Here is a 27,089-nt window from a genome sequence, read left to right as displayed (position 1 = left end):
GGCCATGGGGTTGCAACGTTTTGGTGTGTTTGCATGCTGTGGTTTACAGTAGTAGGAGTACTATGCACACGTACGTTAATCACACCGATCAAATGTTTGCATAGTGGCTTTTTGACCAATTGCCCGTTCGAGTGTCGGGTGTTAGCTCACTGAAATGGCAGCAGTGTGAGAACACTGTGAGAACACAAAACCTCCTGTTCTGAATATTTCAACGTCACTCTCCAAGCTCTGCTCGTAAAAAGTTAGCTGCAGCCTCAAACAACTCAGCTCAACCTAACGACCCCCGAACCCCCCACCCCACCCCAGCCCTCACCACTGGCCTCGCTCCTGACTTCATGTCCTATGATGTGACATTTTCTCGTTATTCAGAGATTGCTACTGATGCCAGAATATGAACCTTGAATACTGTCATTTTTTTTTTGCACGTTTCACTATCTGTGAATAACATTCAGTATTCAACATAGCCCACAGCAGGGGGTGAGTGGGAAGAGGCTTTATTAATCAAAATAAACCAGCATGTGTATATATTTATATATTTAAATATATATCAACTAAAAAAAAACACTAAACACTAAAAAGAAAACAATGAAGTTCATTACAAATAAAAGAAAAATACAGCAGCACAAAAAAAAACACACACACAATCTTTTGAATTAGGATTCATTAACACCTCCCTGCTGTTGTTTTGCTTCAAAGAACCGAGTTCTTTTGAAACAGGAAAAAAAAACCTCACTTCACAAATTCATTATTCGTTTTTCGATGCCTGCCGACGCACACACACACAGACGCACACACCGCACGTGTGTTAAAAATCCATTTTATTTACTGTTATTTCTAAATGTCTACATTTTTTATTGTTTACTTCTCAGCATTCTCGTGCTATCAAGTCGTTTTGTGTTTTGACAACTACTGTAAGCTTTTTAGTTGCACATTTGTGCACGACTTGTATTGCAGTAGGCTGCTCCTTGCAGCGCTGTATGTGTTCTGCTGGTAAAAATAATGTTGTTTTGTACGTGTAGGAAGTAGAGGTGCAGAAGAGAAGACATTTATTTTATTGTCCTGTCTTCTTCAGCAAAATAAATCTATAAAACTCCTTCTAGTCTATGCTCTATACCCACTAGATCTACAAACCCATTGCATTGGCCATTACATTGGCAAACCATACTCGCTGATGCCTTCAGAGCTGACAACAAGTTGACAGCTCAGGTTTCTAGGTCTTTGGCTAGCGCTGTGGATTTGTGCAAGCGGGCTCAAGCCCCGGATGTGGCGCAGGGCTTAACTACGTGACGCACACATACAGGGTATTCTTCATTGTCAACCCTCCATTCATTTGTTTTCAAAACAAAGTCATTACCTGCTACTAATAGGGGTGTCACGAGACACTCAGTTCTGTACTACTGCTACAGCTTCCTGCACTCTGTGTGTATGCTGGCGCCCCCCCCCCCCCCAACCCACCCACCGAGACAAAGAGATTAAGAAAAGGGCTTACTCCATTCATGCTGTTGTTCTATGGAAAAAACGCATCAAGGTGCTAAAAGCAATAGAGAGTGAACCCTCTTCCTGCCTGTTTGGAGGCGAGAGATGAGGAAAACAGACACGCATGCACATGGCAATAATATTCTTCATCTATTTTTCATCTTTTTATGCCTCTACTACTTCTTCTTTTTCTTAGTCTGCCTCATTTCTGTTTGCTAATTCCTCCCACATTTCTCAACTGATTCAAACCAGTCCAATGCCAAAAAGTTCAGCTCATTAAGGACACATTGGCTATCTATCAGGACTTTTCAAAAAAGTTTCATATTTTCTATGACAATTTTTCCATTAGAAATGAATGGGCAATTTATTTGTAGTCCCCTATTGGTGGAAAATGATTTAACATGTTTCATTACTGTAACATTTTGCTTATTCTAGAAGGTGACATGGCTCAAGAAGTAGAGTGCTTGTTTCCCAATCCGATGGTTGCTGGTTCGATCTTCAATCCCGCTGTAATCATTCAACTTATTTATACATTTCCACATTCAGTCTGCATTTTTATTTCCCAACATTTCACATGTCGACGTTTTTAGTCTGCTAAAAACAAATGGACTAATTATACGGTGCCCCCGACTGGTGAAAAATAATTTTACATTTACCGTGACTGAACATTCTGCTTATTCTACAGGGTGACATGGCTCAGGTGGTAGATAGATAGTCATCTCCCAACCCGATAGTTGCTGGTTCGATTCTCAGTTCTTGTGTAATCGTTCAACATATTTATATTATATTTATATTTATATTTCAAATTCTGCCTTTTTTAAACTACTACTACTAACTACTCCCACATTTCCCAACCGCTTCAAACCATTCCAACATCGAAATATTTAGCTCATTCAGGACCGGTAGGCTAAAAATTCCCACATTTTCCATAAGTCAATATTTTCTGTGACATTTTTCCTGCTGAAAGTGAACGGACAATTTCAATGTTGCTCCCATATGACTCAGGTCATAGATTGGTCATCTCTCAACCTGATTGTTGCTGGTTCAATCCTCGGCCGATGACGGGCTTTCCACCCATTTCTCAGATATTTCAACATTCATGCTACATTTCAGCATGTACACACACTTTCGACTGAAATTGCTTCATCGGGTTATTAAATGCAATTTAGATAACCACACGATACAGAAGCTTTTGGCCTGAGACAATATGTTCTATGATAAATGTAAATGTTAGAAGAAGAAGATAGAAGAACTGATATAAAGATGACTTGAATGCTGACAGCGTTGTTTATAATCTCCCTTTGTGAATATTGTGAATTTATTAAGCCTTCCAGACAAAGATTAATGATCAGTCGGTGTATCGCAGATAGAAAGCATTCTATGTAGTTTACCTTGGGCAACTGAAGACCCCCAGTCTCTCGTTCACCTTCTTCACATATTTACTTGTTCTCTTCTTGTAGTTTGTTGCTTTGTTCGCAAGATATCGACAGGAATTTCCCTTGGGTGACTTCAACACAGTTCAACGCTGAGGTCAACAGAAAGAGTGTCGGTGGGGGTGTCATGCCTGCTCCTGGCAAAGGGAGGAAAGACTAGTTAATGCTGTCTTTTTGCCAAATGCTTCACAATGGAAAGGGTCAGATGGGTCAAGTACATACGTAGGATCCAGAAGCTGAGAAATTATCAGTATTCATCATTTGAATGAAAACTGTTTTTATTTTTTTTATGAAAAAAATAAAAAGCATGAGTGTGCGCATCTGCATTCTCAACCTATTTGATTGATGTCTATAATATGCTGTATATGTAAAAGGACAAACCGCTGCGCAATGTAACAAACAAATGGGAGGTGGTCATAGCAGTCAACAGAATATAATTTCAGCATATTTTGAACCAGTAAGCGATGTGACCACAACTTTGTAGAGCTGCACAGTAAACCCTTGTTTATTGATGTGAATTGCTTCCAGACCCGACCGGGACAAGTGAATTTCCTCCAAGTAGGATTCCTTATTTATAAATGGAATATGTCTGCAGCATGTTTGAGCATAGAAAACCTGTTTATGACCTTCGAAATACATTTTTAACATTATTAGAGCCCTCTACAAATGAACTAAGACGCCGATAGTCGTCACCTTTACACTTGTTACCCAATATGGTAGACATAAAAACTGGAAATAAGACATAAATAAGACATAACTAAGATTCATGCTTGTGTGTGTTGCTATAAATGTGTTCCCTAGGTGAGCAGAGGGTGTGGCTGCGGAGAGGAAGTGACGTTGGGTTTCAGCTTGCCATGGTTTACAGCCGCAACAGTACCTCGTTTTATTAGGGATTATTAGGGTTTATTGTGCCTGTTGTGAGATAGTCGTCTCTCGTTTGTCGCGAGATAATTCACCAGACCATGATAAGTGAGTTTCCGCAATGTCATGTCATGTCTCAACAATGTTTTATGTCATTTCACTCACACGTAGTGAGTAGAATACCACCTACGACTTGTTATACGAATATTTTTTGACTAATAATGGGTCATAGTCAACCATGAAACAGCCATCATTTATTAATTAAGGAATTTTTGAAAAAACACGATAGAGTGAGGGAGCAATGTTCAAATGGAGATGTAGCGAGGAGCGGCTCTAATTCAAACCTGCAGTAAAAGCCTGTTGTTCCAGCGAGTAAGTCTGGTGTTTGTATGTCTCACCGAATATTACAGTAACATTACTGACACCTAGTGACCAGTGTAGAGTACCAAATATCATTCATAGCCTTTTTGAATGCGTCTTCTGAATGCCTTACATACAATATGTATTTTAGTTTATTTAGCCATTTTATGCTTGAAAATGCTTAATTTAGGCAAAAAATACCCAAAATGTACTTAAATATGCACATTTCTGACTAATATTAGGCCGTGTTCAACCGTGAAACGGCATGATTTATTACTATATTTTTGAAAAACCGTGATAGAATGAAGCTGCGAAATTCAAACGGCAAAGTGTTGAGGTGATGTTTTGGTATATCGTTCCATCTTTAAGGTAGAACCTGTTGAGTTCTCAGTGATAGGACCACATTAAAGATTCCATATTACAATATTTTTCAACAATGCAGGAAGCCCGACTCGAAACACGCCGTTGATGTGTCTGTAGCTTTCATGCTAATGAGCTGTTTGTCAACGCCCTTTCTCCGACGGAGTGGGTGGCTCCAAAAAACGACATTGTGCACTCTGTCCGCTTTTTACAACACTGCACTTGTCAAACATAATTGATGCAATATATCACATAAGCATAGCAATGTGAGCTAAAGTTACAATCACATTTTAACAACAAGATCATGCTGGGTTAGCCTGTTCACTGAAGGAAAAACAAAATGATAAAATGCACAGCTCCCATGTCTGCAGCTGACTGACAGATAGTCAGCTTTATTTTCAGATATGTAGTGAAGCCTGCTTTTTTTTAAAACACAAAGCTGTCCTCAGTGAAGTTATAGGTGCTTACATGGGGCGTACTCAACTCGCAAGGGGTGGATTTACGGGGGGGTAACATGTCCATTAGGAAGGGGTGTTTTCATTTATGATGTCATTAAACATAAAAAGTGACCATTTGAGCGCCTCTTCTCTCAAAAGTGAAGATGGTGATAGATTTTCTCATGTTTTCTCATGAACAGGAGGATCTAGGGACAAGTATTATTGTTACAGTGTCATTAAAAACTCAATTTTGCAAAATAGGCAACCTTTAACATGGTTAGCAGAGGCAGTTGTGAGTACCATTGTGCAGTGTTGACTACCTGATGGAGTCTACGATGCAGAGATACACTAAATGAACCAAAAGTCACACCCTGGTCTAGTTTGAGCCTGTACATTAATGTTTGCATACTGAACACAGTATGTGTTGAGTGTGAAACCCTGTGATAAGAGACTGTGCTCATTTATCATTCTTCCACTGTAATTTGCTTGTTGTTTGCATTCATTTGTACTCCAGTACTGCAGTTCTCAAACCATACATTAATGCCTATGCCAGAGCATCAAGTCGTGAAGCCCTTTGCAGCATTAATTGTCTGTCTCTACGGCATTCAGCTTCGAGATGTCCCATTGTGGGGCTTGTCATGTCTCCTATGTAATGCTGAACGTGCCCTGAAATGAAATGTACCAGGCCTAATTCCATGCCTAACACACCCGAATCCCTTTTGATGAGCTCAATTCCGTGCCAATAACTGTTGTCTCAAGTCGAGTTGGACACACACTCATTAACTCACAAGCCGTCACTTTTAAACTACTACTTTGGGAGCTGTTTGATTCTTGCATTTATCATTAATGTCAAAGGGAGGAAAGTTAACAGCCCGGGCGCTATCAGTTGCTGAAAAGATTCAGAGCCACTGGAGATTAAGGCCTATTTATTGTCAGCGCTCTGTGTGTGAGATATCTTATCCATTTTTCAAATAGTTACAATTAAAAGAGGCGATTGAAGGAGTGAGAGGAAATAAACTAGAACAAGAACAAGCGAAAGAAGGTTAAGCATTTTTTTTTTTCCGAATTTTTATAGGCTGTCTTCAAAGCGCTGTTTCAGCAAAGACGAAGGAGCACCGACCTTATCAAGACATCACTTAGATCACATGCCAGACATTCTCAGGTTCAGCACTTTTATGATTGCTTCCACTCGTATTCACGTTGATGCACATCCACACACGCTCTCGGCCATAAACACGTTCATAAAAACACACACACCACATTTCATGCCATTCATAATCACTTTATCAGCCACATTTTGCCTTCGGTTGCCTCGATTGATTTGATGCCAGCACTTGTCATTTCATCTCAGTGCTGTTAAATCCCCTTTGCATGAAAGATTAATATCATTGTATGGATCTAAGATTCATTTAGATAACAGTGTAGGAAGAAAACAAACAGTGCACCTCAATGTATAAATCCATCTGCAGATACAATTTTAACCACACCAAGGTCAAAACCTTGAGGGAGAAACAACACATTTAAGATCATTGCTACAAGTGTCCAATCTAAATTGTAAATGCCAACTTGAGAGCCCCGGTGACAATCCAGAATACATTAATTAAAAGGGGATGGTTGGTGTGCACAAAGCTAGTTAAAGGATGTTAAATGACCTTTTACATCAGTGCCTTCTATCACCAACATTATTACATACATCCATTCTTTTTCTATGCCGCTTATCCTCGTAAGAGTTGCGGGGGTACGCTGGAGTCTATCCCAGCTGACTTCGGGCGAGAGGCGGGGTACACCCTGGACTGGTCACCAGCCAATTGCAGGGCACATATAGACAAACACATTATTACATACAGTATAACATTTATTTCACTTCATGTTTTCCTCTCACTGCCATCAAAAAGCAAGATTCTAGCTGGTGTTTCATTTTTTTCTTCCATTATGTTTGATAAAAATACCCCCCTTTCACATACAGAAGCAGTAATATCTATTATCTTCTCTTCCCCACAGTTACACCGGCAGAGTGGTAGGGAATGGACTGCATGCTCAGAGGCAAAACCCTGAGGTCAAAGTGCGTATCCCAAACACTGCACTCGCCGAAGTTAAGAAGAGATTGGAAACCTTCAACCAGGTAATGATGCAGCATCACTTTATTATTTATTTTATTTGGAGATTGACTGATGAGTTCATTTTGCTTCTCATGAAACTGTGCATTAACTGTGGGTTAAAGTGATTTTACAGGGTGGAGTACTTATAGTATCTACCAGGATTAAGACCCCCATCACACTACCACACTAAGCATAAATTAGCACGAATCAAGCAGAACCGGCCGGAATGAAAAAGTAAAAAAATCTGTGCCACATTCGGGGAGGAGAGGATTTGAAATTTGTAAGAATGCTGTTCAAATACTTAGATTACATTTCGAACCCGACTCGAATGCGGTTGGAACACAGTAGGAATATTAAGAATACACCGTCAGAATATTTACAAAGCACTTTGAACACCCGACTAGTGCCATTTGATTGCTGCCCGAGGTCCGGTCTGAAGGTGCAGCATCATCAGGAATAGGAACTGGCTCTTCAAGGGGCTTTTTGGGTTGCAGCACCTCTGTGCTGTCCTCTCCTTTTTTCTTTGGCGGCGTGACGTGATGTGCCGGCGACCGGTGATGGCGCTTGGCTTCTTTTTTCCTTGGCGTCATGATGTGATGTGTTGGCGGCGGAGTTAAGTTTGGCTGCTTTTTTCTTTGGCGTATGAGGTGATGTGAAGAAGGTGACCCTTCATAGTGACTACAGCGACAGCGATCAGAATGTTTGGAATGCTGTTGGAATATTTACAATGTAGTCAGAGTGCAGTTAGAATACTGTTCGATATTTTTCCACTTCGAATCCACCTTTAAAGTTTTAAGAATGCTCAAAACATTTGGGCCGCCCACAAGAACGGGCCCTGATATTTGGAATACACTCAGAATGCAGTCAGAATTTTTGGAATGCACTTTGAATATATAAGAATTTTCATTCTGACGGCATTCTGGCTCATGCCACCGATAGGTGACTAAGGTTTTAGGGATGTGTACCAGTAATTACAGAATTATTATTTTATAAATGAGACATCTGATCTCATATTGGTATTTTTTTTCTGCCAACAGAGCAACAAGCTTGCTAGTTTAGCATCTCTGCGGTCTGGAATTCTTTCCAAGTTTTGTCTTTGGATTATTTCTACATGTGCCACAGGCCCATAAGCCAGACATTTGTCCGAGGGAAGGGCTGTTGATATTGGTGTTGGTTGATATTAGTAACGGAAATTAAATGCTGGACAATATCGATATATCGGATATTAGGAAGAAAGCCAATATTGAGCCTCTCAAACAAGGATGGTTTACTATTTTGGAGTGGGTCAAATGTTATTAATCAACTGAAGCCCCATGCATCTCACAACACTTTAATCGCAATTGTTGTGTTTGTATCGAATTAGCAGTCCTCACAAACAACACAGCTTCAGTATGCTCACATCCAAATACTTATTTTGACGAGAGACCGAAATCGGACTGAAATGAAGGACATTGAAGATAAAAGTGAGACTGACAAAAAATGGAATGACTGTCGAAAGAAAGATGAGACACTGGGATCAAAAGGTCACCGATGAGTGCCGGAAAAGGCAGAGATGACACCAGCCACTTCAAAGTGACTCTGTTTGTCATGTAGATGGGCTTCGGGCCTGAAAAGAAGCAAGAAGAAAAGGGCCATTTCACACAGTCCCTAGAGGGCATTTGTGGAGATGGACGGAACAGGATTTGGTTCCCCTTTGAATGGCTCTGCCTTTTGTCAGCCCCTGAAATAATGTCCACAGATAGTGCACCAGGAATTTCTCTGTTCCTATATATACATCCCTCAGTCTTGCTTGTGTTTTTCTTCAATTCTGTGGCTGTTTTATTGCCCCTCTCCAGTGCACCACGACTATCTGGCTTCCTTTTATCTGATATGTCTCTTGTGCCCTGCTTATGTGCTGCTCTTTTCCTCTAATTCTACATAATATCACTCCTTATATCACCTCTATTACGCTCTATTTCTCCCGTACATTCATTTCAGTCTTTAAATCTATCATATAAGGTGTCTCACAATGATACAACGACCTGCCTGTCTGGTTTGACACTGACATCTCAAGATGGTTTCTGACCCGCAACCGGCGTCCCAGTGCTCAAAAGTGGCTGTCAAGTACTCAGTCGCCATGGTTACCACCCACAGTTGGGGCGGGTGTCCTGTTGACATTAACAGCCTTGAAAGGGACCACCTTGAATCTCAACCAGGTGGCGGAGTGCTGCGGAGCTTTGTGTTCATGCCAGATAAGAGCAAAGAATCAGATTGTTAAGCTGCATAATGTGGCAGGCGGTCCGTGGCACCTCCAGAATACTTAAGCATCCCCAAGTGCACTACGCCATTTTCATTATCATCTTTGCAACCCTTGACATGTGCTGCACTTTAGTCATTCCTGAAAAGTGTGCTGAAGAAGTTATATAGTTCGTTCTAAACTTAGGTTGAGTATTTTCTTCGAGTCAGTCCACTTCATACCATTAGTAGTTTCTGAATGACTTCTACGCCTGTGATCTGTTGATGATGGTTCTGTTGATGGCGGCTTTAAAATTGGATGCAATGAAAGAATGTGTGTTTATAACTAGAAATGTTTGGGTGGTGGTCGGAGAGGCTGTAGGTGCAAATTGGCAGCCACGTTTCTGTCGGTCTAGCCCAGGGCAGCTGTGACTACAGATGTAGATTACCACACACAGGTGTGTGACTGAGGAGTGAATGAGTAATGGATTCACTTCATTGTTATATCAAATCAAATCCATTATTATTATTAATGAAACTTGGTTATACTTTAGAGTGATCAGTGTACAGCTTGTATAGCAGGATTGTATAGAATTAATGAACTGAAAATAAGTAATCATACAGCCATTATTGTATGAATAGCATTCCAAATTGTGTCCAAATATTTGGTCTGAGCGCTATCCAGAACTGACTTAATCCTCTTGGGTATGGAATTCATCAGAATTGCACAGGTTTTCACTGGAAAACTCTTCCAATGCTCTACAATGGCATCACTGGTGGATGTTAGACATCTTCCGCTCCTCCACCTTCCACTCGAGGATGCCCCCACAGGTGTTCATTTGGGTTCATGTCTGGAGGAGATATACTTGGCCACTCCATCACATTCACTGTCAGCTTCCTCAGCAAGGCACTTGTCATTTTGTAGGTGTGTTTGGGCTCGTTAACAAGTTTCAAGGGAGGGGATCTTGCCCTGGTTCACAATGTCACAGTACATGTTGGAATTTATGTTTCCCGAATGCCAGCAGCACTCATGCAGCCCCGGACCATGATGCTACTACCATGCTTGACTGTAGGCAAGAAACCATGAGCTTGGTACTCACGTGTGTTGTCTGCTATATAGGCAATAGACATTTTCAGTTGATAGTAATTCTACACTGCTATACTATACAATCTGTACACTGATTACGCTAAACGATACCCACCTTTCTTTAGTATTGGCCTTCTGGAACATACAGTATACTGTAATAAAAATGGCTGCTGAAACATGAGGGGTGTACTGAGTTTTGAATACTACATAGTATGGCTGAGCGCTGACCAAAACTCATATCCCAATATATTTAGGTTGAATATCGATATACGATATATATCCCGATATTTTTTCACAAAGTGAGTTGAGACAAAGTCAAAGCAATATGCGTGCACAGTTGTTCTATTAAAATTTTAAAAATCTTATAGCAAAGTAGACGCTAAAATAAAATAGTCCATTATTTTTTTTTAATAAATATAGAGGAGTCAAATATAGTCTTCAATATTCTTTATAACAAACCTTTAGCTATGCTCAAATCCTTAGCTAATACCAAAAGCACAAAAGAACTAAATATTTACTAAAGTGGCCCGTTTAAGAGGAAATTTGTAAATGTCAGCAGCAAGCAACTCAAAAATACTTGAACAGTATTATTTTTTAGGTAAACATTGTTAAAAGACATACTATGTCCCTTGCTTTGTCTGTCTTCCTCGTATTTGTGGAAGAGCTTGTGCTAAATAATTGCAACTGTGAATCTTGTTGGACATTGCGAGCCCATTGTTTTCAGCAGCTTTTTAAATCCGATTTTTTCCGGGGACAATATACCAATGTGATAGGACACCGCTTTAGTAATAGCAGACCACTTTGCACTTTTACTGTACTTTCATGAGGAACACAACAGGAAAAACCAAGCAATGAGCTGTGTTGTGGCAGGAGCTTTGCGACTCGTACTGGAGTTTATGCCAAGTCTTAAGGTGTTGAAAAGCATTATAGTGCTTCACTTTTTCGAAGTACCTCCAAATTACCGAGCCACTGCTTTTTCTTCAGAAGTTGTCGCCTCCATGTTTATTGAAGACTGAGCGAGGCTTCTTCTCCGCGCCTCGTCTCTCCTCCTGCATGCACAGAGGGGGTGGGGCAGGTGCTCACACACAGTGCAGAGAGATGACTGAGACAAGCCAAGAGTTACACCGCAAATCCAGTCTACTGTGTATCGATATGAGCAATATGCTTGTTTTTGATATTATGCTTAAGGGAAATATCCATATATTAATAATACCGATCTATCGCCCAGCTACATAGCATCCATCACGTTTTTGAAAACATCTTCTGAATGCCTTATATATAGTTCGTTTAGCCATTTTTATGCTTGAAGTGCTTAATTTTGACCAAAAAAAAAAATTTGCTTAAATATGCATAATTTTGATTAATAATCACGAAACAGCATGATTTATTAATTCACATAGTTTGGAAAAAAAGGCGATTAGAGTGAAGTAGCGAACTTTGAAATGCGACGTGGCAAGGGACGACTGTATTGCCATTTTCTGATTGCAGGTTATTTCAACAGAACTCTAGCCTGTGCTTTTCCAATTTGAAAAAACGTCCATCTGTAGTATTGGTAAAGTTCACGGTTCGCGGTTCGGCTGCGTTCGATAGGTTTGTGTTATGGCTCAATATTTTTTCAATACAAAAAATAAATTACCTTGCGTTTTTCAATTTAAACTGACAACGTTTTTCACATTTTTCTCATTTTTCAAGATTTTCAGCATGGTATGAACGTGGGAGGCGAAGCTCAGTGGCTCTGTGCTTGACAATGCAACCTAAGCCAGAGTAGTTGATGGTAGATACACTGAGCTTTCAGCACAGAGCGCCATCAGAAGTTGATCAAATGAATATGAAACTGCGTATCGTTCCATACAGGGGTCAGGGTTCGGTATGCATGCGTATTGAACGGTTCGATGCAGATCCACGTATTTTTGCACCCCTAGTTTTTACAGAGTGTAGCCCTGAGGCACTAAGAGGATTGTTCAAAGTGATGTAGCTGATGTCTCGTACACCATGACCCTCTCATCGACTAGGGATAGTCTCCTCTACGGCACTTGTCACATACAAACTGAGAGTGTCTGTAAATGTGTGTTTGTATGCAGACAAGGTGTGTAGCAACACAAACTTTTGTTTGGTTTACACATCCTGTGGCAGACAGGTTTATAAGGTGGGTCACACACAGGTGTGGCTCAGTTGCCACATCATTTCTATGTTAAATGAACTTGTAATAACACACACACACACACACACACACACACACACACACAGAACAAACCAAATCTTTTGACCTGCAGTAAAATGGGTCATTAATGGAGTAGTAGTGCTTAGTCTGTTTCCTCTATCATCTGCATTTCTGCCTCCCCCCGTCTGGTAATATTGCTAACGTGAACAATAAAAGTCTCAAAGCGGATTTTTGATTTCCAGCCTTTAGTCCAGCTGTTTATTATGGGCATTCCTCTACAATGGTCTACTTGTTTCCATTGCTGTATTCAAACCAGATGATTTGTCAATTTATAATTCACTCAGTGGCGAGACAAAGTCCAGACAAATCATGCTTGCTATTTTCTGCTCTCTCTGACACGCTCGCACATTTACACGAGCATTAGGAATGATGAAGCGGACAGTTGGACACACTCCAGGATAAAAAAAAAAATGAAATAGCTGGCGAGTTGTGTGTGATAGATGAGAACGACCGGCGTGTTGCTGTGTGATTTGGCCAGTGGCCCAGCCAGGTTTTGTACCGAAGTGTGTTTAAATACACAGACTCTTTCCGCCTCACCTCTGTGCTTGCAGGCGGTGCTTGGATGAGCTGCTGCAGGGACGTGCTGTGTCCTCGTGTGGGATAGGGAGGTTTCTATACTGTATGTTAACGCTTTATCTGAATAAATAGAACACAGTTGACTTCAGTGTACTGTATGCCCATTTTATACAGCTTTAAAAGTTATAGTTTTGCTTTAAATAACTAGTGGAGAAGTCTGTTGCTTAAATTAAGGCTATGATTTTTATCAGTGACAGAGTTTCTGTTCATTTTTATTTTTGTGTGCAGCTCCTGTTTTTAGTTTATATGACATCTGATAATTGCAAAGATGATCAGAATACATTTTTCTTGATTGATTGTGGTGCAAAATATGTTATACAGTCATCCCTTGATTATCACGGTTAATTGAGTCCAGGCATGACCACGGTCAGTGAATTTTTGCAAAGTAGGATCCAATATTAACAAATTTAATATTTTCGTAGTTAGAGCTTATAAAAACCTTTTTAGGACCTTCTAAATACATTTTTTACCGTTATTAGAGCCCGGAAGACATGAAATACAGTAACATCCCTATAGTCACCTTTACACTTGTATTCCCCAATATACAGTGATTTCCGGTGTATAAGACGCACCGGTGTTTAAGCCGCGCCCTCAAAATTTGGAGAGAAAAACAGATTTGTACATATATAAGCCACACCGGACTAGCCGCACATTTCCATGTCATAAAATGACATATTGTGGCGCGCACCAGTCCGTGAGGACAAGGCAGATCTTTCTTCGACATGAGCCAATCATGAGTTACGAGAAAACTCACAAAGGGTTTGTCAACCCATTGGAAAGCGCAGGAGTTCATTACTCAATATAACAGTCTGACTCACGGTGTCATCTTCCAAAGAACGCTAAAATCATCATACAGCAACCGAACACTCAAAAAGTAACTAACTAGTAAATATACACGACAAGTACCAATACAAGTTTAACATAACAACATACAATAGCTATTTTAACTCCTACCCATAATGCATTACTCCCAGCAGTGCAGTTCTTTGGCAAACGGCTGCTCTGGTTGCCGGGCCACCAGACGGAGCTTATGAGCTCAGTTCCAGAGGGAGACTTGTTTGTGAGTAGGAGGTACAGTACATGCAGTATATTGCGTTGGAACTGAGCAAACTGCTGTTAAAATGAGTGTCGGACTCTGTGGGGACGCTAAACTGTGCCTTTTATTCAAATGTTAACATAATGAATTAATAATGTAGTTACAACTGTTAACACGTTATTTTTGACAGCCCTAATTTGTATGCATTGTATGTATTTTTATGTCAGAAGAATATCAAACTCAGTGGGACATTGGAGGTAAACTTTTTTTGGTCTGAATCCGAGAAAACTAACAAAACTAACTGTAAAAGTCGGTGTGATTTTGTGGGTGACAAAAAGCATCTAAGAGCAAAATACCCGATAGTCAAAAAGTCACTGAACACTTATGCCTCAAGGTACTGACGTAATGATGATGCACTGTAAGCGCTTACACATTCAAGCTACAATCGGGTTTTCTTTAAAGCTGCAACCCTCAAGCAACGCTCACACCTCACATAACACATTTCTCAGCCCTCTCTTTTATTTGCTGCAGTGAAAACAAAACAAGCCCACATGTACATGCTTGAAATGGACACAATCAGCTCGAATCAGTGCCTGACAGGTGCAGGGTGTGGGAGGGTTTAACTTGTATGATTGACTTGTGATAGTTACCCAAGTTCATGGCCAATAAACTGTCACGAACGGTTGGGAGCACAAGCCTGCTCTTGCTTGCAGTTCAGAGGGTGTGGGACTCTACCGTTATTTGAAAATGCTCGAGGGATGACGGCAATCTCTGGAGAGATTACTTGATTTCCAAATACATTTATTTTCTGATTTTGTAGCTATGTAACTGGTTATACAAGAATAATAATGAGGGTGAAGTGCATGCATGCCCTGGAGATGTACTCATTTTTGTGCAGTAAAGAAATCCCTTGTTTATCGCAGTTAATTGGGTCTATACCCAACCATGATATTATACATATACATATAATTTCCGTGCAGTAGGGTTCCTTATTTATATATGGAATATTTTTGTAGTTAGAGCATTGAAAACCTGTTGTAAATATGATTTTTAACATTATTAGAGCCCTCTAGACGTTCAAGAACACCCCTATAGTCACCTTTACACTCCTATTACCTAATATAGTAGACATAATAGTAGTAAATAAGCTATTTAAAAATAAAAAAGACTCATACCCGTGTGTGTTGCTGTAAATGTGTTCCCTAGGCGTGACAAGCAGACGAGAGGTGACGTTTGGGGTTCATGTTTGAGTTTTAGCTTATTGCGGGTAACAGCCGCAACAGCAGCCCGTGTGTTTATTAGGGTTTCTTATTTTGGGAATATTGTGCCTGTTGTAAAATAATTCAAACCTGCAATATAAGCCTGTTGTTCCGTCTGGGGATGGTGTGTCTCTCCGAACACTACAGTAACATTACTGACACCTAATATGCAGGTGCCTCTAAAAATATTACCAAACCAAAGTTCAGTGTTAGTGTCATTTATTTCAGGAAATTAAACCTGTATTCAGTAGACTCAGTATGAGAATATTTCATAAGGTCAGTCAATAAAATTAAGCTGTTTGGAAAAGGGCATACTTAAACAAAAAACATTAAAACTGATTGGACAAGAATTTTGTTTGTCACATTTTCTTTGTCACAGTGGTAGAGGAATAAACACAACCATTAGTGCTCTTAATTATTGCCGGGACCGGTGCGTTTTTTTTTTACCCAAGTCGATGACACAGTATAAATTGAAAGCAGGCGATTATGGGTTGTTATTTACAAATTTTGAAAAAGTTTTGTAGCTTTCATAATGACTTGGAGTGCATGGGAAAGTTAGCTAGTATTATTGCACAACACAGCAGTAACAGAACCAATGCTGTAATAGCGGTAAGAAGCAAACTTCTCATCTGGTATAGATACCGCTTGTGAGTTCATTGTAAACAACAGTACAGCAAATGTAACACACAAGTTTAACAGCAACAGCTCAATAGCGAAATCAGCATTTTAAAGCGCATGCAGGGGTAGATGCAGCTGCAGCTACTGTTATATTTTGCAGTTAACAAAAAGCGGCAGTACAGTTAAGAAGCTACTTACTGTAAAAGCCCTTCATGCCAATGGTTTGGACACGGTGCTAATTAGAGACCCCAGCAGTTACAGTATTTGCTTTTGCAGACGACAGAAAAGCCACACACTGGCAACAATAGGAGACTGTGGATCATTAAATAGAGGCATTTGTGGAGCATTTAGGGTACATAGAAAACTAGCTCTCTCCTCAAGTCAGTTTTGGCCAATAACAAGCGATTGGGAGGATGGATTTGCGAGATTCTATTCCTAAAGTCTTAACAAATGTATATAATGTGAGCATTTCATCAATATAGTCACAATATTCAAATATACATAAACATATAGCATCAGTGGAAGGCCCAGGAACACTGCAGTATCACCAATTCTAATTATTTACACCCTCGTATAAAGTATTTGCTTATGTTGATGCCTACATATAAAGAGTAAATAGGCAGGCCATAGATTTTCTGAGATGGCTGCCTGACATGAATATTTATTCATGTCAGTGAAAATTAGAATTTTGCCCTCCCTTGTCCATAAATTGTCATAGATTTCCCATCAGATAGTCACGGGGAAAAACAAAAATCGTTTTTGTATAACAGGTTTGTTATTTTTATTGGCTTCCTTGGCTGAAAAGACGGCAGCAAAAATGCACTTGGCTGACTTTGTTGCTGATCCTTTGATTGTAGATACAATTTTCCGTGTTATGGATTGCGCTGCAGACAAGTCCACACTGAGAAAGCAAGCTATATAGATTTGTTTGAACTGCCAGTCAAAGGCTCGCTTTTAATTAACTCTCCAGAAACGCTTTGGCCGTAACAGGCATCATTAATCCCCACAAACAATACATTCTCTTTGAATAACCAGCAGCAAAGGAGGGCTTAGCTGTGCCTATAGCCACTATGTTATAGCCTAGACAGCTCTGGCATTTTTAATTGGAACACTGTTGCATTTTGGACAGAATGTAGAGTCACTACATGCATACTATGTATAAAACCTCAACATTCTCCTGTCTTTGTTTGAAGTACATCCCCTTTTACAGTACAGCGTCTGCATACACATATTTGTAGTCATGGCCAAACAGATTGGCACCTCTGTGCTTCTGTCAGATAATGGATCACTTCTACCAGAAAATTGCAGCAATTACAAATGCTTCGGTATCCACATGTTTATTTCTTTTGCTTGCATTGGAACAACACAAAAAAGCGGAAAAAAAACAAACCTGATCATTCCACACAGAACTCCAAAAATGGACTGTACAAAATTATTGGCACCCTCAACTTAATATTGGTAGTGCCCATTTTGGATTTGCTCATTTGTACATTAAATCCTATCTGCAGTGGTTAAGGAGACTTCATGGAGAAAAAAAGGTGGGAGGGTTCGACTACTGTGGCAGTGTCCAGGAAGTAGTCTTATCCCTGTTGGAATTCATGAGCTAATGATGCCCTTAAATGAGCAAGATAAGCCTTAGCCTGCTTGTACAACAGCCTTTTTTGCAAGCATTATGTATTGATTTATTGATATACATCACCCGTTTATCACGGTTAATTGGTTCTAGATGCGACTGTGATCAGTGAATTTCCGCAAAATAGGATTCAATCATTATAAATTGAATATTTTTGGCATAGAAAACCTGTTTACAATCTTCTAAATATCTTTTTGTAACATTATTAGAGCCCTCTAGACATGAAATAACACCCCTATAGTCACTTTTACAGTCATATTACCCAATATAGTAGATATAATCACAGAAAATAGGCACTTTAGACATTAATTTACTGTGTCTCAGTAATTGTGTTGCCTCGGGGAGCTGATTGTGACAGGCGGACAGGAAGTGACATCAGTGGTTCAGAGTTGAGTTTCAGCGTTGCGTGGGTAACAGCAGCAACAGTAGCCCGTGTTATTAATATGATTTGATTGTTATGGTTATTATGTTATTATTATTTTGAGTGTTTTGAGATAATTCAAACCTACAATAAAACTGAGATAGAGTGAAGCGGCGAAATTCAAACCGCAAAGTGGCGGAGGACTGTAGTGATGTTTCCAGATTTGTTCTATGAGGGATTTACAGTTCTATAAAAAAGCGGAAAGTGTAGACGCTGTTGGTTTTTGGTGTTCATTCAGCCACATTTATTATATGACGATTTTTGAAAAACTGTGATCGAGTGAAGCCACGAAACTCCAACCGCGATGTGGCAGAGACAACTATGTTGTTCTAATATGTGTAGAATACTAATGTAATACATGACTACGTAATACAAAATGTAATATTCTTAGAAGGGATGTCCGATAATATCTACTGACCAATATTATTGGGTGATATAGGCATAAAAAAGAGATATCACTTCAAACTGGTATCGGCTTTTCTGCCGATAATAATATTGTTGCGCCACACAGCGTGCTAGCTCATTATGTCTTCGGTCTGGAATTATTTCCAAGTTTCGCCTTTGGATTGTAAATATATAAATTGCAATGAAAGCACTGGTTATTTGAGGAGGGAGTAAGGCATCATCTTTTCATACATACTTATCTAGTATGTTTCGTTCATGTGTGTCATGCTGGATGAGCTCAGTTTATAATTTTGCTGTTTGTATTAGTCCAGAGTTTCATACTTTGCACTTTACTTTGTTCTTATACAGATTTTTGTGCCACATAAACATGTGCAGCTGTCCAAGTTGTTTTGTTGCCAGCAGTATTCAACGGGATTCGTATTTGTGAATGTATTAAGACTAACTGTCTTACTTGTTGGTAATAAGAGAAAATGTTATTTTACTTGACTATTGGTCGTGATTTTTTCCAATTATTTCGTTGAGACAAAATGTTTAATATAAATATGGCACTTTTTCCATAACTTATGTTGCATATTGCAACATTTGTCTTGCTTTGCACAAACAGTGTTTATTTGTGAAATGCATCCATTAGCATCACAGTAAAAGAAGCATAATGTGTCCGTTCGTAACATGAGATGCGTCCTGCCATTATCAAGCATCTCTATTTCTTAGTGTTTTAACTTGCTGTAGTATTTGTGTTTTGCTGTTGTTACTCTTATTTGGTCCATTACAATTTGGATTAACTTCTCACATCATTTGTGGGGCCTTAAGAAGTCATTGGGCGAGCATCTTCTTCTGGGGAGCTCTTGGGAGGAATTAGAAGTTTGTCTCTTCACCATGTTGAAAAGCCACAAAGGACTTCCATGTGTGTTAACTTTGAAATCCTCACTTCAGGGTTGAAAACAGAAGCATCTTATAAAACCTGGCTGCCACCATATTCAAAACAAAGCAACCGACTACTTTGAACAGCAGCCAAGCAGCAATTCTCCTCCAGTAGAACGCTGGTTTCCCCAGCTACATGGCCTTAATTGATTTCCTCTCTAATTGCTATACTTTAAAGGCAGCTGGGCCAAGCATCGCCTGCTGAAAAGCATTGTTATTAGCGTGATACACAACCGCTGGTCAGGATGGTGTTGGTTATCAACGTTGTGCAGACTGTTTAATAGTGAACTCATGGGACATGCATTCAAGAAGTCATCGGGTTCATCTCGGTGGTTTTCTATAAGCAATGTTATTTTTAAACCCTATCATCTGTTATCACTTAGCTGTCTTGGAGTCCAGCTCCCAAACATCCTGATGGATGTCATTGTATAAATACTGCATCTCCTTTGCACAAAGGTCACAATGTTTCTACGAGCCCCCTAATCAATAGCTCATCTTCTGACTCGGAAAATAGGCAAAGCTGGAATGTGAACGTAATGGCATTTTATATATTATGACAGCTCTGCTTTTGATTTCTAACATGCAGTATATTGAACCACAGCCTGATTGGTTTACAATGACAACTCGAGCATAGAATGCTAACCAGTAAGCCCAAAGCTGAAAAGAATATTCTTAGAAGTATCCTCTCCCTTTTGTGCCCTGTTTATCACAGTTAGAATTTTCTCATTTGCTTCTTTCACACAGACATCCTGCAAAATAGCCAAAATAGAGCCTTTTTTTAACAGAAACCAATGAAGCAGGATATTGCCATAACTGTCTTGACAGTGAGACAGCAAACCCCAATTTGAAACGGTTGCAAAAATAACAAAGCATCCAAATCAATTGTATTACTAATCTTATGTATAATTACTGATGATTTTTTAAAATATAGCCCCAGCCACCTAACGTTTACTATATTGAAAACATCTCAATGTGACAGCACTGAATCAAACAGGCATTTAAAGGGTTAACATAAGAAAAAAATAATTCCACATTTAGTATTTTTAATTAGAACTGAAGTTGATTGAACAACAGCAAAAAAATTTTTTTTTGAATTGATCTTTTATGTTTTTATTGCAGTTTTTGGTAGAGGACCTCTCGGGACCTGACAGGGTAGTAAATCTGGTTTACCTGTGAACAAATTTGAAATTTACATGTTATGGTTTTTCATGAAAAAACACATTCTTGTGAAAAATGATTCCAATATGGAGTAACACAAACAAAGTTATGAGCAAAAAAAAAACAAGCTTGTGCTTTGGGTCACATCAGGTGTCAGTGGTTTCTTTCCAGCCCAATGAAATTAATCTCTAAAGGAACACTGACCTTGTCAGGTTGCTCATGCTAACCGAAATCTACGGGGCAAGCTGCTTGTTGCCTTCCACTTTACATTCACATCCAACTTTCATGATACTCTTCGACCTTATTCCGAAAGGATGCCTTTGTTGTCGTATCAGGAGAGCTTCTTGTCTGACATGGAGTGATGGAACAAAGACCACCTTGATGACGTCCGTCAGAAGGATGGGTCAGCAGGTGGTCCCATTACCTAGTCCCATGCAGGGTGAGGGGAAAAATCATAAAACGAAATTCTGATTGCTCGAGGCTCAGATGTTTCATGATTCATGATTCATGATGATCACGCCATAGCCAAAGGGTTGTTAAACTCGTTTGAAACTGTTCGGGTTTCATCCTGGTCTGTTGATTGTCTTGCTGCACATACAGCATTTAGAAGTTATTTTTCAATATTATACTCGTTTTATCTTCAGATTTGTATCCTATAAACCTGTGCTACCACCCAGAGTTAGCGCTTAACCGTAACCTCCTAACCCATTGTCATGTTTTTGATTTGTCATTCTTATGTGTGCTGTACCACTTGTTTAACACTCGAACTCCCAAGGCAGTCATTTTGACTGTTTTCAAAATTTGCAATGTCATAACTTGGTTAAAAAAAACCCTATGTACCCATAGGACCCGGACTTTTCCTAAATGTGTGTATATTTTATTCTAACATTGTTTTATCATTAAAATTTCAAAACACAAAAGAGATCTGAGTATTACTACCTGGAATGACCATAGCAGTCAAATTGACTGACTGATTTTTACAGGGGGTGTCATATTTCACTATTTGCTACATTTTTCCCGCCCTTCCTCCTGCTCTATTGGTTTGTTTTTTATACTCTGTGATGCTAAAACTTAGCTGTAGCTTCCCTCTAAACCCAAGAGAGACAAAAATGACAAGTAGAAAGAAGGGGACAGCGATGGAGGCGTTAGCCTTGCTTCAGAGAAAATGGTTGCAGTTCGAGTTTGCATGTGTAATTGCAGAGAAGTTATGTTGTGTCAATTCAATCAAACACTCAATCACTATAGTTTTCATTTAGTGTCCTGATGTGTTTTTTACCTATTCCACCAATTTATTTTTAGATTTTTTTAATGATAATCCAAATTATATACATGCTATGGTCATTCTAGTAGTTGCAGAATTCTGGTAGACCGAGTGTTAAGCACCCTGATGTTATGTTTGTTTATATTTTTTTAATCACTACTTCACAGCTCATCAGATGTTGTTGGCAGCCCTACTGTTCAATATTTACTCTCTGAATATTTGTTTCTGTATACTACCATCTTAAACAAAAAGTCATAATCTGCCTATATGCAAACACCATGTTGTGAATGTGGAAAAATCAACCTGCACCTAGAAATATGGCCTGCCGTTTTTCCCAAAGGCGACTTATGTGCATCACAGATTGTCCCATTTCACAGTGTCATATACACGTCTTTGTGACTTTATGTCGTTGGATTTGTGATCCAGGAAACCCAGGAGAGATTTCCAAATCTGGGCCAGGTGGAGACGTGGGAGGAGCTGGGTAGTGGGGAAACAGAGGGCAGCGCCACAGATTGTGATGACGAAGATGGATGTCAAGCCTCGGGAGACGGTCAAGACAAGACCTGTAAGTAATGTGCACACTTTGCACACAACACCCCAGATTTTCATGACGAATATTTCACAGAATCTCCACCCTAATTCTTAAAAAAACGATGACATCAGGATTATGAACTATCCTTAATTTGATGTTTTGCAACATCTAAACAGTTTGCATGCATTTTCACCAAAATCGGATGTGAAGTTCTCTTTAAAAACATCCCCTGTGTCTCCCATGGTTTTTTAGGACTTGACACAACAAGCCAGTTACATCTTTTGCATATAAAACACACAATGTAGTGTGTTGTTCAGGCTTGCGTTGGCTTTGATAGAAAATGTTTGATCTTCTACAGAGGATTCAAAGAGTTCCAATAATTATAATATGGTTACACTAAATCCACCAGGATTGCAGTTGGAAAAGTACACAATTGTTGTGTGCATAACACTTAGCACAGAGGACTAACTGAAGTTATATTTATCATGATAGTGATCATATTATTATTGACTAGTACTAAAAGTCACCATATTAATCATAGGTATTTGCACCATCACATTGCAGTTCCCATTTATACTGTATTTCATATTTTTATTTGAATAATATAAATATATATTCCAGTATTTTAAAAGAACATTTGTGCAATGCAATTCATTGTAACAATACATTGACTGTAATTCGGGAAAACAGTGGGTTTTTTTAAGTGTTAGGTGGGCTTCCCATGGAAGGCACCAGCAGTCTTCAGGGGAGGCGCAGCAGCTTGAGAAAAGCAAAGAAAAAAAAGTCTTCAAACCTGCTTATCTTTCTTGAGTTATTATTAAGGCAAAATAAATAATTGCTTAATTTCTATGGTGAGAGTGTCAAAAGATTAGAAATTAGATAAGAAATTAGTGCTGTCAAGAGATTTAAAAAATGAGAGATTAATTAACTATAATCAGCAATTAATTGATCAAATTAATTTATTTTAATATCACCTGAAATTGCTGAGAAACGATCTAATTTTGAGGTATTTTCATTGAATTCATTAGTAAATTATTGTGGCAAATCAAAAGATTGAAAAACACAACCAGTAAAAAGTTTGGACACACTTTCTCATTCTGGTAGTGTAACAAAAATAGCGGCTTCATAAAATAATTTATATTTTTTAGCAGACTTAAACTGATGCAGTATCCATTTACATTCCTCTGTATTTGAGACCAATCCCAAATGCATCCTGCAACGTTTAGTTTCGACCATCTGGGGGAATATTTATTTTGTACTTTTGTCAATCTTCAAATCATGAAAAAATAAAAATAAAATAAAACATCAGGTCCATGTATGGAGGTAACACATCAAAAAACTGTAAGAACACTTGTCTGGGCGATACAAGTATTGAACACTGAACTTGTTGCTTTTCCGCTGCTTCATATGATATAAAATAAATAAAACAGACCAATCAATCACAGTGCTGGAGTGTAGCACATCAGAAATAACATTGTTCACCACCGTCAATGAAGTGTCGGGTCACCCCCAAATAGCCGTGGTTGAGAGCTGAGGTCCAGTGATCTCAGGTTACAGCAACACAGTTGGGCAAATCGTTCACCAAAATATTTCATTTCTTTTTCAAACTGCACGCTGGCTTGTATGATGGGTCATTGGACCCAGTTTGCAACACCTCTGTTAACCCCTCGTTTTCTACTATGGTTATCGGCCTGCGGTTCATCGCTACTCACTTAGCAGGAACATTCGGTCGCAGACTTGCTCATTTGCCGGTTGTTATGTTTGAGTTTATTTTGGCAAAGATCTTTGCTAACATCTTTGTTGCTTTGGGTTGATATAGCAGGTTAAACTTGAGCGACTTCGGTGGTAAGCAAACTCCTTCTTAAAAAGAATGCATATCACTCTAACTTTAAAAATGGTGCCGTCGGAGCGTTTTTCAAACGTAAATTTCCCATTCATTGGACTGACAACTCTCCATTTTCATATCTCCTCTGCTCTACTCACCACTCCTCACATTGCCTCATGAGTTTATGCTAAACAAGCCCAAACCCAAAGACAGACGATCAATGTCCACTTCAGGATGTGACTGACCGTTGTTTTCCACCCACAATAACTCAAGCATAAGAAACCCAATGCATAAACTGTAAAGTTAGAGATTAAAATTTACATTAACGGCATTAAAAAATGATGCACTAAATATGATTGTAATTCATGGTTGAATTTGACATTCCTAAATTAAATATGAATTGGCTTAATCCTGAATCAAGGAAGTATCTTCAAATCCCTATTCCCACTGCCTACCTTGTAGCTCTATAGAGCAATCAATAGCCATTACCCTGCCAGTTACACGCTGCCCTGGACAAATCCTTTTGGCACTCTTCCTTGTTGCCATGTGGATGAAACATGCCGGAGCTCTATCGGTATCCTAACAGCAGAGAAAAATCAATCAAAGCCACTATTTGAGATTTGCAGAAGAAAACCTTTTAGTTTGTGCATTTACGTTTAAACCAATACCCTGGTGAGGCGAGCAGTTCATTCGACGGTCATTGAGCTTTACAGGTTGTCGCCCATTAACAAAATACTTCTATTTGGAAATGTGGCTGACCTTCTTTTATCCATAACATTAGATAATACCTTCACTTGAAAAGAATCATTTAAGGTTTTGGATCCAATTTTCAAAATAATGAACATTTTATCATTCAGTTGTTTGTACTCTCATACTTGACAGAAGTAGTCCAGTTCAGCTCTTGGAACAGTTTTGAGGGGTTTTTTTTGAGTGGTTTTTTTTAGAGATTGCAGACTCATTGTGATGAGCTCCCGAGGTCCATTTAAAAGGGGGCATGACCGCTCATTGTTCTGGCAAGAGAGACTTCATTAGCAAACTAATGAACATTGCTAATCTGCAGAGAACAGACTCAGTGTGTCTTTTATCACTTAGATGTGATAGAAATGCTGCTAGTCAATCTCATGAGACTGGATGCATGTGTCTCTTCATGCTGGACCTCCTGCGTATTAAATATACTATAAAAGGAATTTGTCACATTTTATGCGCTAATCCAGTGAGTAATGATTGCCTTTGTGTTTCAAGTAACCTGTTGCGTTTCATGGTTTTTCCTTTGTGCACCACCACAATGGGTTTGCAATAATGCAATCAATATATGATTGAAGTTCCTGAGAAGTATTGAAGTTTACATTTACCATTTAGGAAAATTACAGCCATTTTATGTACTTCCATTTTCAGGTACTCAGAAACTTTTGCACATAGTGACATACTGCAAATATAATCATACTGTACTGTGGTACCTCGGTTTTTGTTATTAATTTGTTCGTACATTATAGAGATTTAATTTATCTTATTTATTATGTGTCGTGTAAAACTAAAACATGAATAACATCAAATTAAAAGCACAAAATGAATGCCGACCCACCGTCCACCAGTTCAACTTCCAGCCAAGTTTTTCCAGAGAGATTATTACATCGCTGTTTGACGTGTGTGTAAAAAGGCATTGTGCTAGCATGAATTAACTTGAAACAAATGTGCACATTAGCGCTCAATAAGTCATCAAAACTTACCTTTATGCATTCCCACATAGTATCAGCTTTTGAGACCAAATATGAGGTGAAAGAAAAATGGTAAAAATACACTAGTAGTCTATCTGTGCGACGTGAGATAAAGTTAGCACACGCACAATGGACATGCGTCAAGTGAGACGGATGTAACAGAGAGAATCCGGCCACTTTTCAAAATAAAACATTAAAAAAAATGAAATAATGGAAATTATCTTTTCTTTCTGTGCGGCCCGGTGCCAAATGACCGGGCCCAACCCAGGGGTTGGGGACCACTGCAATAGGGTTTCTCACCTTCCAAATCAAAGTGCTGGCAGTTGCAACTTTCTTTGGCCACATGGACAGAAACTTGTGGTTTAACTGTGTTAGTTAGCAAAAGGACTGAGTCACCTGGTGAGGACCTGATAGAGGGGTGACGGGTATGGGGACTCAGACTAAGTCACCAACTCGTGGGATTCTTTGTTTGGGCACTGGATTCCATGAAATGATACGCTGGCAAACAAACTAGTTTGTTCGGCTCAATGTTTGGCCGTGCAATAACCGCGACAATGTACAAAAGCTGAAACTTATTTTTGGCAATAATTTTCATCGAAAACCACGGTAGCGCTGTACTTTGTTTTCCCCTGGTCTACTTTTAAATATTGGGATGACATGTTTTGAAACTTTTGCCTGGCCAAAGTCTGGAAAATACAGATCTTGTAGATGTTTGATACATTGCGCTTCTCCACTTTTGGGTTTAGGTCTGGAGACATACTGTACTTGGACACTCCATCACCATTTGTCATCTTGGAGGTGTGTTTGGGCTCGGTACCATGTTGGAAATCTGACATGTGGCCCGGTTTCCAAAGGGAGGAGATTGTTTAGGAATTCACGTTTCCCTCAATTCCTCAATGCCAGCTGCACTCATGACCTTACCATCACCTTCCTTAAGTGTAGGCAAGATGCAATTATCTTGGTACTCACTTGTGTTGGCAGCTATTTAGACATTAATGGTTGCTTGTTGACTCATTTTACAGAAAGTATACTCCTGGACAAGCTGTACACTGACTGCTCTATATATTAAAGAATATCCAAGTTTTATTTCTACAGTATTTTCCCTTGAGAAGATGAAGTGTATGAAGTTTTTCTTTTCATATAACGTAGACTTTAACTTAGAAACTTGCATGGAAACCAGA

At 39.2% G+C, this 27,089-nt stretch overlaps 1 protein-coding gene across 3 annotated transcripts in view; it reads left to right on the top strand.

Annotated features, from left to right (window-relative positions):
* The window catches only part of LOC129177668 (glypican-5-like), a 142,604-nt gene that overhangs the window by 91,522 nt on the left and 23,993 nt on the right, over nt 1–27,089 (top strand). For all 3 annotated transcript variants that reach the window (XM_054769030.1, XM_054769029.1, XM_054769028.1), the window contains 2 exons: nt 6,929–7,049; nt 22,263–22,401. In XM_054769030.1, coding sequence (XP_054625005.1) covers nt 6,929–7,049; nt 22,263–22,401 — 260 coding nt within the window. The remainder of the gene's footprint in view (nt 1–6,928; nt 7,050–22,262; nt 22,402–27,089) is intronic.

Source organism: Dunckerocampus dactyliophorus, chromosome 2, assembly GCF_027744805.1.
Source record: "Dunckerocampus dactyliophorus isolate RoL2022-P2 chromosome 2, RoL_Ddac_1.1, whole genome shotgun sequence".
NCBI lineage: Eukaryota > Metazoa > Chordata > Actinopteri > Syngnathiformes > Syngnathidae > Dunckerocampus > Dunckerocampus dactyliophorus.
This window is presented reverse-complemented; position numbering and strand designations above follow the sequence as displayed.